General features: G+C 52.0%; 2 protein-coding genes across 3 annotated transcripts in view; one reads left to right on the top strand and one right to left on the bottom strand.

The window, feature by feature from the left end:
• septin9b (septin 9b) overlaps positions 1 to 13,087 on the bottom strand; it is a 54,773-nt gene that overhangs the window by 21,209 nt on the left and 20,477 nt on the right. For both annotated transcript variants that reach the window (XM_049013836.1, XM_049013837.1), the window contains exon 2: positions 11,883 to 12,552. The gene's annotated coding sequence lies outside the window, so the exon portion shown is untranslated. The remainder of the gene's footprint in view (positions 1 to 11,882; positions 12,553 to 13,087) is intronic.
• On the top strand, positions 633 to 8,463 carry LOC125742332 (uncharacterized). Its single transcript, XM_049014241.1, has 3 exons — positions 633 to 852; positions 955 to 1,247; positions 8,104 to 8,463. The coding sequence occupies exons 1-3, from the start codon at positions 834 to 836 to the stop codon at positions 8,461 to 8,463; spliced, it is 672 nt and encodes a 223-aa protein (XP_048870198.1). The 5' UTR covers positions 633 to 833.

The following is a 13,087-nucleotide window of genomic DNA, read 5'->3' as shown; positions in this document are numbered from 1 at the left end:
TTTTGACTGTTTAACATGAAGAACATGCCAGTCTGACGGAAAGGTCTTTAATGACAGTCTGTTTTTCTCACCGACTGGGTTTTTAAAATCTGTGTGTCTCTATAAACCGCATCAGCCGGTGCCTTAGCCGGCCCCCTTTCCCCTGCCTTCCTGTAAGGGCTGTGGGCTCCACTGCACGGTCAGAAGCCCGGGCCTGACCACCGTTCTCCTTTGTTTCACTCCGGGGTGGCGTTTCCTTCCTCGTGCCTCCGTCATAACCACCGAATCCCGTCAGAGGCGGCTCAGGCTGGCCCAGCTGCATGGGTCAGCCCTCACTGGCTCCCCGGATGCGGCGAGGCGGCACACGGACATCCGCAGGAAGGATGTGGGAGCTGTAGACGTACTCATGCACGCTGCGGCTGCCCTCTCTCCTGTCACTCACTCCCGACGTCATCTCTGCAGAGAGTCAGGGTCAAAACATGGAAAAGAGTCCGGCATATTCAGCCCGGCCTTTCGTGACAACATGGCATAACGAGGAGGAGGAGAGCAGGAAAGCGTTTCCTCTTCGTCGTCGTCCCCCTCTGGCCCAGAAGGAGACGAGATCCACCGTTTGTTTGTCCTTGACTCTAATGCAAACCATGCGTAGCCCTAGCGTCTAATCGGATCCATCCACAGCCGGTACGGATTTTCATGTGGCTCCGGAACTCCAGCGAGTCTTGCCTGGGGCAGCCACTCACGCCGAGATTCTGGTGAGGATCGGGCGGACGGACAGGGAGGGACACGTAGCTGCCCCTCCACCCCAAATAGCAGACATGGGTTTTGGAATTCTGGGAAATCCCTGCTCTTAGTTCACGATGGCGGGAGACGTCTCTGGTGAGCGGGACCGCTAAAAGGAATATTTAATTATATTTACGTATTTGTGGTCGTCCTCTGCCGGTTTTTTTCTGCTGTAACTTTCTTTTGTTTCGACGCCAGTGAATACCAATTACAGGCTGGGGGGGGCGCAAGTGAGCTTGGATGCGAGTTGGGGTCGTGGAGGTTCCCCCGCCAGAGAAGGCAGCCGGGGTCACGACTTAAAACAGCCAGCACTTGAGGTAACATCTGGAAGGTATCAGCGAACATGGGAATCAGATCCTGGGAAAAGGGCCGATACGTTATTATGGTCTGCTCTTGTTGTTTTAACCAGGATGGACGCTACGGCATCAAGGGCCCTGGCAAATCCCGAAGCAAACCGGTGTCCTGATGACTCCGGCCCACCGGAATCCCAGGTAAACCCGAGCTGCCGGTCCCAGCTTTAAAGACGGGTTCCGGTGCAGCGAATCAGAGTCGTGCACTTTCTGGCAAATTACCCCAATTAAATTAGAGGTGGCAGAGCTGCAGAGTGAAGGATCGACGCGTCGAGTTTAGGCAGAGATGTCTGATGGACCTTCATTCTGAGGAGTCTGGGTAATATCATGCAACCTGAAAGATACCATTTTTTTTACGGTTTTGGTTGTGAGCAAATAGCACCCCCTACTGAAACACATACGTCTCTCCGGGCAGCATGCCGCATATCCCCGGCCGTCTCTCGGTCACCACCAACAGGGATCCAGGAAATGTGTAATTTGCACGCCACTACACTAGTCCATGCAGAGTATTAAAAAAAAAAAAAAAAGCAATTCCGAAAGTAATCAGCCCCCGAGTTCCCTTAAAAATGTCTGATGGACTCGCCTGGTTCCAGCACAGGCCTGAAATGCAGACGGCAGCCTGGGTCTGAGTCAAGTCATCAGCCGACTGCGACCCCCAGAACCCGAGGCTGGGGTGGGGGGGGGGTGGGGGCACCACAGTAGGAGCCCCTCTGGGCAGCAAACTGTGGCTCTGTGGGTGACAGCATCCTTCAGGGGGCAGAGCCTCCTGTTGGGGAAGTAGGAGACACACACACATGTGCATACACACACGCACACACACACACACACATTGGTCTTCCTATCTAAATGGGGACCGTGCATTCATTTCTATGGAAAAAACCCTAAGCCCAATCACGACACCCTTAACCCCCACCCAGCCCTAACCAACCAAAATACAAGACTTTTGGCACTTTTACTTTTTTGATTGCATTCACAGATTTTTTTATCAAATTGGCTTCAGGTTTTACCGAACTTTGGGGACATTCTGGTCCCAAATGTGATCTATGCAAAGCGACACACACACACACACACAGACACACACACACACACACAGACACACACACACACACAGACACACACACAGACACACACACACACACACAGACACACACACACACACACACAGACACACACACAGACACACACACACACACACAGACACACACACACACACACAGACACACACACAGACACACACATGCACATATTTTTTATGAATGTATGATGTCCACAGGGACAGCAAAAACAACAATGTATGTGACCGGTATTTGCAGCCCAGTCTTTGGGAAACATGGCTCTCCTGGGGGGGGTGTCTGGGGGCTCGCTTCAGGACACTCAAGCCCCCCCCCCAAGATCCCTGGCACTGGCGATACTGCGGAATGGCCACACTGAGGTGCTATCCTGTCCCGCACACTTTTACTCAACTGAAAGGAATGCTGGGAAGGCAGCCAGGGGCAAACAGATGGTGCAGGGCGGCTGACAGCCAGGGGAGGAGCTATATCCCAAATGGTCCAATCAGAGTCCGTCCTGCAGGTCAGGGGACCTGCCGTAAGGAGAGAGGGGCTGCATTTTAAAATCCAAGGGAGACGGCACCGAGGCACTTGGGAGGGGGTAAGGATCCCTCCACAGGCCTCCTCTTTAGTAGGAATCTTCCCCTGACCCATGCCCCCACCAGCAGTTAAACGGACATTCGCAGCCTCCTTGTCTGGAGTAGACAGGGTCACAGGACCATTCCGGAAGCTTCCTGCCCACACCAGGGTTCAAGGGTCAAAAAAGAATACAGCGGTTGTCAATCCATACCAGTCCACACTGTGTGTGTGTGTGTGGAGTCTGCATGTTCCATGCCCCATGCGTGTGTGGTCTGTATGTTCCCTGCCTCGTGTGTGTGGGGACTGCATGTTCCATGCCCCGTGTGTGTGTGTATGGTCTGTATGTTCCATGCCCCGAGTGTGTGGGGACTGCATGTTCCATGCCCCGTGTGTGTGGGGACTGCATGTTCCCTGCCCTGTGTGTGTGGGGACTGCATGTTCCATGCCCCGTGTGTGTGTGGTCTGCATGTTCCATGCCCCGTGTGTGTGGGGACTGCATGTTCCATGCCGTTCCATGCTCTGTGTGTGTGGGGACTGCATGTTCCATGCCCCGTGTGTGTGTGGTCTGCATGTTCCCTGCCCGGTGTATGGGGACTGCATGTTCCATGCCCCGTGTGTGTGTGGTCTGCATGTTCCATGCCCCGTGTGTGTGTGGTCTGCATGTTCCCTGCCCCGTGTGTGTGGGGTCTGCATGTTCCAAGCCAAGTGTGTGTGCGTGGAGTCTGCATATTCCTTGCCCTGTGTGTGTGGGGTCTTCATGTTCCTTGCCCTGTGTGTGTGGGGACTGCATTGTTCCCTGCCCTGTGTGTGTGCATGGAGTCTGCATGTTCCATGCCAAGTGTGTGTGCGTGGGGTCTGCATGTTCCCTGCCCCCCTCTCCGTGTGTGTGTGTGTTCTGCATGTTCCCTGCCCGTGGGTGAAGGGTCTGCATGTTCCCTGCCCCATGTGTGTGTGGTGTGGTCTCCATGTTCCCTGCCCCATGTGTGAGGGGTCTGCATGTTTCCATACCATTTGTGTGAGAGGTCTGCATGTTCCCTGCCCGGTGTGTGTGGTCTGCATGTTCCCTGCCCCGTGTGTGAGGGGTCTGCATGTTCCCTGCCCCATGTGTGTTCGAGGGGTCTGCATGTTCCCTGCCTCATGTGTGTGTGAGGGGTCTGCATGTTCCCTGCATCGTGTGTGTGAGGGGTCTGCATGTTCCCTGCCCCATGTGTGTTCGAGGGGGTCTGCATGTTCCCTGCCCCATGTGTGTGTGAGGGGTCTGCATGTTCCCTGCATCATGTGTGTGAAGGGTCTGCTGTTTCCTGCCCCTTGTGTGTGTGAGGGGTCTGCATGTTCCCTGCCCCATGTGTGTGAAGGGTCTGCATGTTCACTGCCCCATGTGTGTGTGAGGTTCTGCATGTTCCATGCCCCATGTATGAGAGGTCTGCATGCTCCCTGCCCTATCTGTGTGTGGTCTGCACGTTCCATACCCCCATCTGTGTGTAGTCTGCATGTTCCCTGCCCTGTGTGTGTGATCTGCACGTTCCCTGCCCTATTGTTGTGTGCAGGTTCCTCTGGGTACTCCTGTTTCTGCAGTCCAAAGACAGTGCAGGTAGGTGTCTCGAGTGAATATGGGTGTCTGTGCCCTGTGGTAAACTGGCATTCCACCCACAATTTACCACTACATTACCGTTGTCTTGTCCTGAATAGGCTCGGTGGACAGATTCTCTCATTTATGTGAAACAGGAAAGCAGCTACTAAGGACGTGCTCCGTGATACGGGATATCCTCATGCTTAAAGTTTTTTTTTCTTCACAAGACATGATCCCAAAATGTGATTACAAACTTACTACCATAGTCCTTCATTTGACTGTAGATGTGACCAACATGCCGTGATACTGTATGTCGTTTTCCACGGGGCAATAAAACACGCACGGTGACCTTGATGCATTAATGCTCTCCAATCACTCATAAGTGCCACATAAAATGTTTTTTTATGACTTCTCAAACTGAGAAGCCGAGTCCATCCCTGTTTTTATATGACACGCGAGGAAGGCGGACGTTAAAAAAAACATGGTTTATCTTGGAAGAAACGGACGGAGTAAAACTTCAGGTTTTGTGCCCTGCAGTAAAAGCCAGTGATATGCAGTCATACACAACCTTGGCCAACGGGGCCGGCAGCCTGTCTATAAAACAGGGACTAGGGGGCAGCAGAGAGCGCCAGCGTGTCAGCCTGATCTCACAGACTTTATCTCGCTTTAATCTCGTGTTTGCAGCTACTCATGCAGCCATCATATGTATATCTACATTAGTGTCACTTCCTGTTACTTTTTGTGTTATTCTGTTGCTATTTTGCTGCCCACTGAACTTATTTAGCACTACGGTCTGCAGAAAGCATACAAGCCCACAGACATGAGGCACATTCACGCCTCGTGCTCTCAACAAGGCCGAGTGGCACTTTCACACCAGGGACGCCTCACGTTTGCCCTTCTTTCTGCTCTGTCTGCCATTTCCACTTAGTCAGTGCCCCCCTGGTGGTGCTGAGTGGCTGTCCATGCCCATGATTAATGTACAAAGAACCTGACCTGGGACACAACTTTCCAAAACCTGGAAGTCCCGACCCGCGGTCAAGGACAGGGGGGCAGGGGTTCCATCGCTGCAGAATCGTCTTTCATTTTAATAGGAACAGCCCTCCAGGCAGTTCGGCACGTCCTCCGCAACTCGCAGCAGGAAATGACAAATCAAAGGGAGGACGGCTATTTACTGAGGCCGGTCACACGGATGAGACGCATCACTTCCTGTTTACATACTAAGCCAAGGTAGTGGGACTCCGTGAGAACGAGCATCGAATCCATAATGTCAGTGACTCCTGCGCGTCCTGATGGCGTTTACCAGGCCTCAGAAACGGACGACGCCGTAGGTCAGACAGGGCGTAAGGGTGGCACGCAAAAGCACTTAACAACGGAGCCGGAGATGGGGGTCGGCATCCGGGAACGGAGGAGTGGCTCAGCCAATGCCGCAAAGGGGAAGGGGGGGCTGTGGGATGGACTTCGTCCCGAGGAAGCATCAACGACGCTTTTACATTGAGAGCTTGCCATGTGATCTTCAGTGTTACCGTAAAAGGCTACATGGGAAAAATGCGTTACTTAGCAGATATGTTTTTCCAAAGTGATATACATTTGAGGAAGCAGCGTCTCACAGTCCATGCAGCGCCTGGCAGTTAAGGGCCTTGCGCAGGCGCCCAATGGTTAGACAACCCTGGGATTTGAACCGGCAACCGTCTGATCCTGGGACCAGCATCTTGATGCACTGAGCTTAAAGCCAGGTGTGTAAATGCACAGGGATGCCCACGGAGAGAACACCAACAGCCATTACGTTACGACAAACCAGCGGCTTGAAGTATCCCAGGAGCCACAGCCTCTGCTAACATCTAAAACAGTGACTCCCAATCTGCTCCTCATTTTCACTCCCTCTGAGGTCCCGGTATGTGCAAAATCATGGACTGGCTGTAGGCGCCCAAGGACCGGATTGGGAAACACTGGCCTAAAATATTACGTGTGATGGTTGGTGGACAGGACACAACTTCAAAACAACCTCTCAGGCCCCATATAACCACCTTGGTGACTGACGTCATCTGGTGGTAGAAGGATGAAGTCACGTGCTGCCAGAAGTCCAGCTGTGTGTGTCTTGTGCCACGATTCAGAAGGTCAAAGCATCCACAAGCTGGCGATGCATGGAGCCGTTCCAGAAGACCGCTCAGAAATTCAGAGGCCTTTTCAGGGCTGCTTGTGCTGCTGCCGCCCACAGGCGGGCAGAGACACGCCCCCCAAGCGAGTGTGAGCCAGCCAAGCATACCCCCACCCCCAAAATCCTCTCATGAAACGACATATCTGCTTCCCTAGTAAGAGCATCTAATCTGACCTCCCAGAACAGAAATCCCCAGAGGGTCATGTTGCGAAGACATTGCTGGCGGTTAGGGTGGCGGCTGTGGGGGTAGGGTACGTTACTGTTGCCGAGCAACAGTAGTAGGGTATCCACGGGACTTCCTTCCAGTTCTTGTGGCATCCCAGAAAACCAGTTCAAACCCAGAAAACCGGGTTTTATCAGTCCAAAGATCTGCGAAAAAAACCGCAGGTGTCTGGCGCTATAACACATTCTAATAACCGAAACTGGAGAAGAAATAAGACAAAAGCTCAGTCCAGCAGGGGCAGCGTGGGACACACCATGCTCCAGGCGGCAGGTCCAGCTCCTGCAGCTCAGCGTGTCCCATGCTGCCCCCCCCACTGGTCTGCGCTAGTTTATACAGGTTCAAGGACCAGCTGAGATACTGCCTGTCTGAAGCCCTTAGTGTGAAAGACTCCAGGTAAAACACATTTGCTGTGACGGGACCGGAACCAGCTTGTCTTAGAGTCAGACCTTCAGAAATCATGGTACTCAGTGACGTGTAAGACGCTTAAAACAATCTGAGAGTGAGTAAGCAGCAGCCCAGTTATATTAACCGATACCACTCATCACCGGGTCGCATCCAAGCAAAGTCCATGCACATATACATTTCATATGTTAACCCCTTCAGACCCAGTGTACATTAGAATGGACATGACCTGCTTTTTTCTGCAACCCAATAAAAATGCGTGCTTTCACAATTTGAACAATGCCAGGGCACTGATTGGTCCCTGAGCAACCAATCACCGCTACCGATCTGAGAAAGCTTCATGAATCACTCTACACATTTAGCCCTTTTGTATTATTAATAGCTTACCAACAGCCATCTTGCAATTACTTCATTAACGGCCATTTAGTGGTACGTGTGGCAGTAATGGTAACTGCGATATTCCAGGCTAATTAAATGCGCTCATATGGGTGCGTTTATCGGAGGGGAGGGAAATATGGAAGTGCTGAGGAATGGGATTATTTTTCGGCGTCCCTGTTCCTCTGATCCATATTGGCACAGGAAATCCATAGTGTTTAGTTATTATCGGTACTGGCTGCTCATAACTGCCCCCCTCCCAGGTTTTAGGTAAATGTCACTCGGGACTGTGGAGTGCGCCTGTGTGTGCGTATGAAGCAAGTCAATTCCTGGTTAAAACAAAAAAAACTTCCCCATTGGGGAAAAGGAGGCTGTCAAACACGTCCACGGAAGACAGACAACCGGTGAATAGGGGAAAAGAAAAAAAATCAATGTGCAAATTCTCCAGCTGAAGTAAGACTTTTGGCCAGGAAAAAAAAAATGTAAACAGTGGAACAGCGGGCACTCAAAAGTATTCCATAAAAAACTATTCCAAAGGGTATTCCAAAGAAAGGATTCCGAAGCGTATTCCGGAGGAGGTATTCCAAAGGGTATTCCAAGGCTAGCAGGCTGATGTCATGTTTGCATTTTGGTGTCATGCGCAGGTGGAACGTCGCACTGGGACAGACATTGCAGTTGACGCTGTGTCGGGACAGCCGTACAATGGCCCAACCCTGAGGGCGAGGGGGTCTCACTCAGACCTCCGTGACTGCGGGGGCAGCAGAGCACGAGCTGCGGAAACAAACCGGCCCTCTGTTCCCACTGCTTGGACGCAACAAGAACCAAAATTCCGCTGGAAAAAAGGTGCAGTGCGACAGGTGCGCTATGCCCACACGGCGACAGCAGCGGGCAGCATGCGATTACACGGACCCTGCTGGCGAGGTAGCAGCTTCTGGGACCGTCTTGTGACATCCTTGCGAAAGCATGTTTTTCTGGCAGAATTTCCGGAATCGGGAAACGTGTAAATCACTTTGGGTAAAATAATCAGTTAATCTGTGAAATCATAACAACAACATTGGGAGCATGAGCAGAAGCTGACGTCCCGCGAGAGGGATTCGGATCTTATCGGTCACTCATTCCCCTCCCACACAGAGCCAGTGCGGCACCGTAAAGTCTGCAGCTCAGGTTTCCACAACGGCCACGAGGAACCAGCCTCTCTCTCCCAACTCCCGGTCTCTGCCTTTGCCTGATGAGGACACTGTATCTGGGAAAAAAATATCCCACCCGCCTCACCCACCGCCCCTTCACATTAAGGTGAGGTGCAACCCTCAGAAGGCTCCAAACTGTGGACACTTTGTCTAAAAGCGGACATATTAGCTCATTCTTGGCCTTCCATTCTGCAACCCCCCCCCCCCCCCAAGTTTACAGGAATGATCTGGCCCACGTCTGCATCCCTCTCTCCCTCTCTCTCTCACTCGCCCGCTGGCTCAGAACCATTCGATCTGCGTGGCGGGTTACGGAGCCACGCTAATCGAACCCAAATGCGTCAGGCGCTGCCTCTCAAACATCTTGAAAATGTCTCCCACCGGATCGGATTCCTCCCCTCTCCCTCACGCTCACGGAGAGAGCAGGATACGAGCGCGGGAATCGCAGCACCACGACCCGGGCTCCCTTAGTCCAACGAGCTCCTATATTTACAGTATCACATTTTCTGAGCTCAGCAATTTAGCTATCAGATGCAAAAGTCCATCGGGCTATTTGCTGAAATGTAAGGGGGCGTTTTGGGGGTTGGTGGAGTACCCCTGCATCACCGAAAGTGCCAGAGGCATTCTGGGAAAAGTGACACATTGGGTTCCTTTATTGTTAACCTGGTGACAGGACCTAAGCTGGGCACGCTGTAGTGCATTAGCAAAGCACTGAACGGAAGCCACGCTGCATTTCCACAGGAAATCCCCCATGGTGGGGCCACGCCCCTCTATCTTTGTTTACCCAGCTGTGGCTGCTGACCAGTCCTCCTCCGTAGCAATGACACGCCACACAGCACCTCCCCTTACCATGTGTCACGGATCCTGCTTGGAGGTGGGCGAAGTAATCAGCTGTGTGGGGTCCGGCTGGGAGGGGTCACCAACCCACCGTCCTGGTGAATCTTGGGACACCAAACTCCACACCATACTGGGCCTTACCCTTTCCGGGGCAGATCGGCACAGCTGACTCTCCCTGCTACATTTCCTCCACATGAAAATGATGGATCAGCCACCTGTTCTTAAATCATCCGATATCACAGTCAGAGTCCTGTACCAGGCGGCATTGGGCAGTAGATGCCCAGGCTGGGATGCCAGTCCATCACAGGGCACACACTCTCATACACTCACTCAAACTGCACCTAACTGCATGTTTTTGGACTTCGGGGTGGGAGACCAGAGCACCTAGAAGACACCCAGACCCAAACAAAGACAGAGAACATGCAAGGTCCACACAAACAGAACAAAGAAGTGTGAAGTCACAATGTGATGCAGTGAAACACCACACTGCCTGAAGTTGAGACCCAGTCCAAGACATCACTGTCTCCACTGCACCTTTATCTGACCTATACTGTATTGTAATCAAAACCAAGTGTGTACTAGTCCAGTGCAACATGTGCCATCAGACAGTTCAATGCAGTGAGTGTTGTCAGACGGTCGGTGCAGTGCATACTGCCCAGTGTAGTCATGTGCGGTCAAATGCCCAGTGCAGTGTATGTCTGATAGCCAAGAGCCACAAAGACCTGTAAGCAACTGCCTCTGATTAGAAGCTCCCCTTGGCTTGCTGCACATCCAGAGGTCTGGAGCTCAGATCATAACTCCCACCCACCCCACACAATGCACCAGATGCCAAGTCCACTCCACCCCCCCGGCGACTGAAAGCTGAAAAAGCGGAGCGAGGAGACTGCAAGATTTGTCGATAGCTGGCGGCTGTGAGCGTCTGAAGCATCACGGCGCCTCCCCAGTGATGGAGAATGCGTAAATTCACATGGCGGCCAGAGCGGCTGCGCTCGCAATATCTGCACGGCCCGCAGGATCTCCGGGGCTCGATGTGAGAGCGAGCATCATCAGACCCGTGTGTGGAGCACATTCTTTCCGACGGAGGAGTCGCTGTTATTCTCATCACTCTGATGAGAATCATGGGGGGGGGAGGCGGGCACAGGTCACCATAGCAACACGCCTTGTTTATCAGGCAAGACTGCATGCTCGTTGTCCATCACACACACAATCCTCACACAGCCCTTGCAGGACTTCCACAGGTGACACTGAGGCTGACGGGCCGCTGTTGTCCCGGACATGTGCCCCCCCCCGCTGTACACCCAGCCCCAGACACAGGGGCCCGACAGGGAACAACCCAGGATGGGGGGCCAGCCCATCGCAAGGCACACTCACACACCATTCACTCTCACAGCATACATACGGGCAATTTACTGTAGCAACTCCAACTAGCCTCAGCATGTTTTTGGACTGTGGGGGGAAACCGGAGTACCCAGAGGAAACCCCACGACGACATGGGGAGAACATGCAAACTCTGTACACATGTGACTCAGGCAGAGACTCGAACCCGGGTCCCAGAGGTGTGAGGCAACAGTGCTAACCACTGCACCACCATGCCGCCCCTATTATGGACAGTTGCATATTCAAAGGCTTATACAGAATAAGCATCTAAAAAGTACAGCCTGAATCAGTGGGCAGGCCTCATCATGGGCAGGCCTCAGGCCTTGTAGGGTTGTGAGTTTGATTCCCAACTCTGAGTGTGGTGTTTACACGTTTACTGGTTAAAAGGTTATGGGATTTGGATTGACACGATGGCTTTCGTCTTTTTGTGAGAGGCTCCCAGCTCTGCTCCCGGACGGTCGCTGAACAGAATGGTCATTGTCTAAAAGCTGTGCTGAGCCCACGGCCCGAAAGCATCTCAGTTTTCTGATCATGATTTGGGGCGGGAGTTCCAGCTCGTCTCGACGCCTGCGCAGGACGACACCTCGCTAAATGCTGTTTAGATAATATTTTGTAATAATTCTGCTAATATTCTGGAAACAGACACTTCCGTATAACAAAACGTTACCTGCAACTACGGAAAAAACTGGAGATATAATAGACGAAAATCATAATGAGGACGAAAACTCATGGATACACATATAAATAATATATAAATAACAATCATTTTCCATTTGCTAGACACTGGAATGTTTTATCACTAAATATACTGCTATTATTTCTGTAATGTATTAAACATTGCCGGATTGCATGCTTGATATTATGGTTAATATCCTCAGTATTATAACTGTTAAGCTCCCTGTAATTTCACAGATGCCCTCTGGGTACTGACTTCCTATTAAAACTGGTCCAGAGCCATTTCCTTCCAAGGATTTGTCTTATTTAAATAGCTGGACATCAGCTGATGCAAGGGTCACATGACTTACTGTCAGGGCCTCCGATGTAGACCTCAGGTGCAGAGGGCGGGGCCTTGATCTCTGTGTAGCTGGGTGGGATGCTGGGGGTCACGTGTACATTGTTTTCGGCCACCTTGTTCAGAGCCGAAACCTCTGGAATTTTGGTGATGTGGATTTCGGACCTCCGGGTCAGCGGTTCCAGGGGACCTGGGGTCTCTGGTTTCCTGTGGACCAGCTCAGGGATCCTGGCAGCAGAGGGGGCGGATCAGCTCTCCTGGGAGGCGGGGCCTCCTGAGGCCTGCTAAAGATAAGCTCTGCCCTTCTCTGTGTTAGGTCTGGGGCCTTGCCCAGGGCGGGGGCCTCCGCCTCTTCAGGCCGAAGCGGGAGATGCCGGGGCTGGGGGAGCTGTCCACCTGCTTGGAGGATATGTCGATGGAGATTTCTGTACGACGGGGGACGGGCTCGGGGGCACGGCTCCCTGTCAGCTCCATGCGGCGGAGGCTGATCTTGGGGGAGCGCTGGTTGGCCACCTCCGAGGGCACCTTCTGGCTGAAATCTGAATTGCGGCTTCCCAGGTCGAGGAAGCGAGGGCCGGAGGGGGTGCCAGCCGTCCTCAGGTGCGTGTTGACCGTTCTGCGGGCATGGGGAGAAGAGTGTGCCGACTGGTCCACCTCTTCCACCTCAAAGGACCTCTTCAGAGCTGTAGGACAGAGCAGCAGTTAGAGCCAAAATTTATCAGGCATTTAAAAATAAAATAAAATAAAATAAAACAATGGAATTAGATAATGGGAGATGTGAGGTGTCGTATCTTCATAATAAAATTAACATTCTTATTTTAAGGTTCTAAAAAAATTACATTTAGAACATCATTGGGGGTCATGACACTGCAAATACAAATTACACCAAAGAAACATAAGAAGCAAATATCCAGAACAGGATAAGAACAAATGAGAAAAAGCTTTCGATTGATACCAGATGCTGCCAGAGCTTGACATTAATTGACCCTGCATCTTCACGTTAAGAGAGTTTTCCAAGAAGCATAATGGCAGTTCCTCTATCAGGATTGAACCAGCAACCTTCCAGTCTGTTCTGGTCCCCCAGTCGCTGTAACTCCCCTCTGTCAGCCTTTATAGGGGCCTGTCTCTCTCCTCTTTTTCCACACCGGCTGCCAAAAGTTAAAATCGAGCCACGATTCGCATCCATGAGGATGAGCGTAAACTCTGCTTTGACCCGCA

Source organism: Brienomyrus brachyistius, chromosome 5 (assembly GCF_023856365.1).
Source record: "Brienomyrus brachyistius isolate T26 chromosome 5, BBRACH_0.4, whole genome shotgun sequence".
NCBI lineage: Eukaryota > Metazoa > Chordata > Actinopteri > Osteoglossiformes > Mormyridae > Brienomyrus > Brienomyrus brachyistius.
The sequence above is the reverse complement of the archived record's forward strand: the minus strand, read 5'-3'. Positions and strand labels throughout refer to the sequence as shown.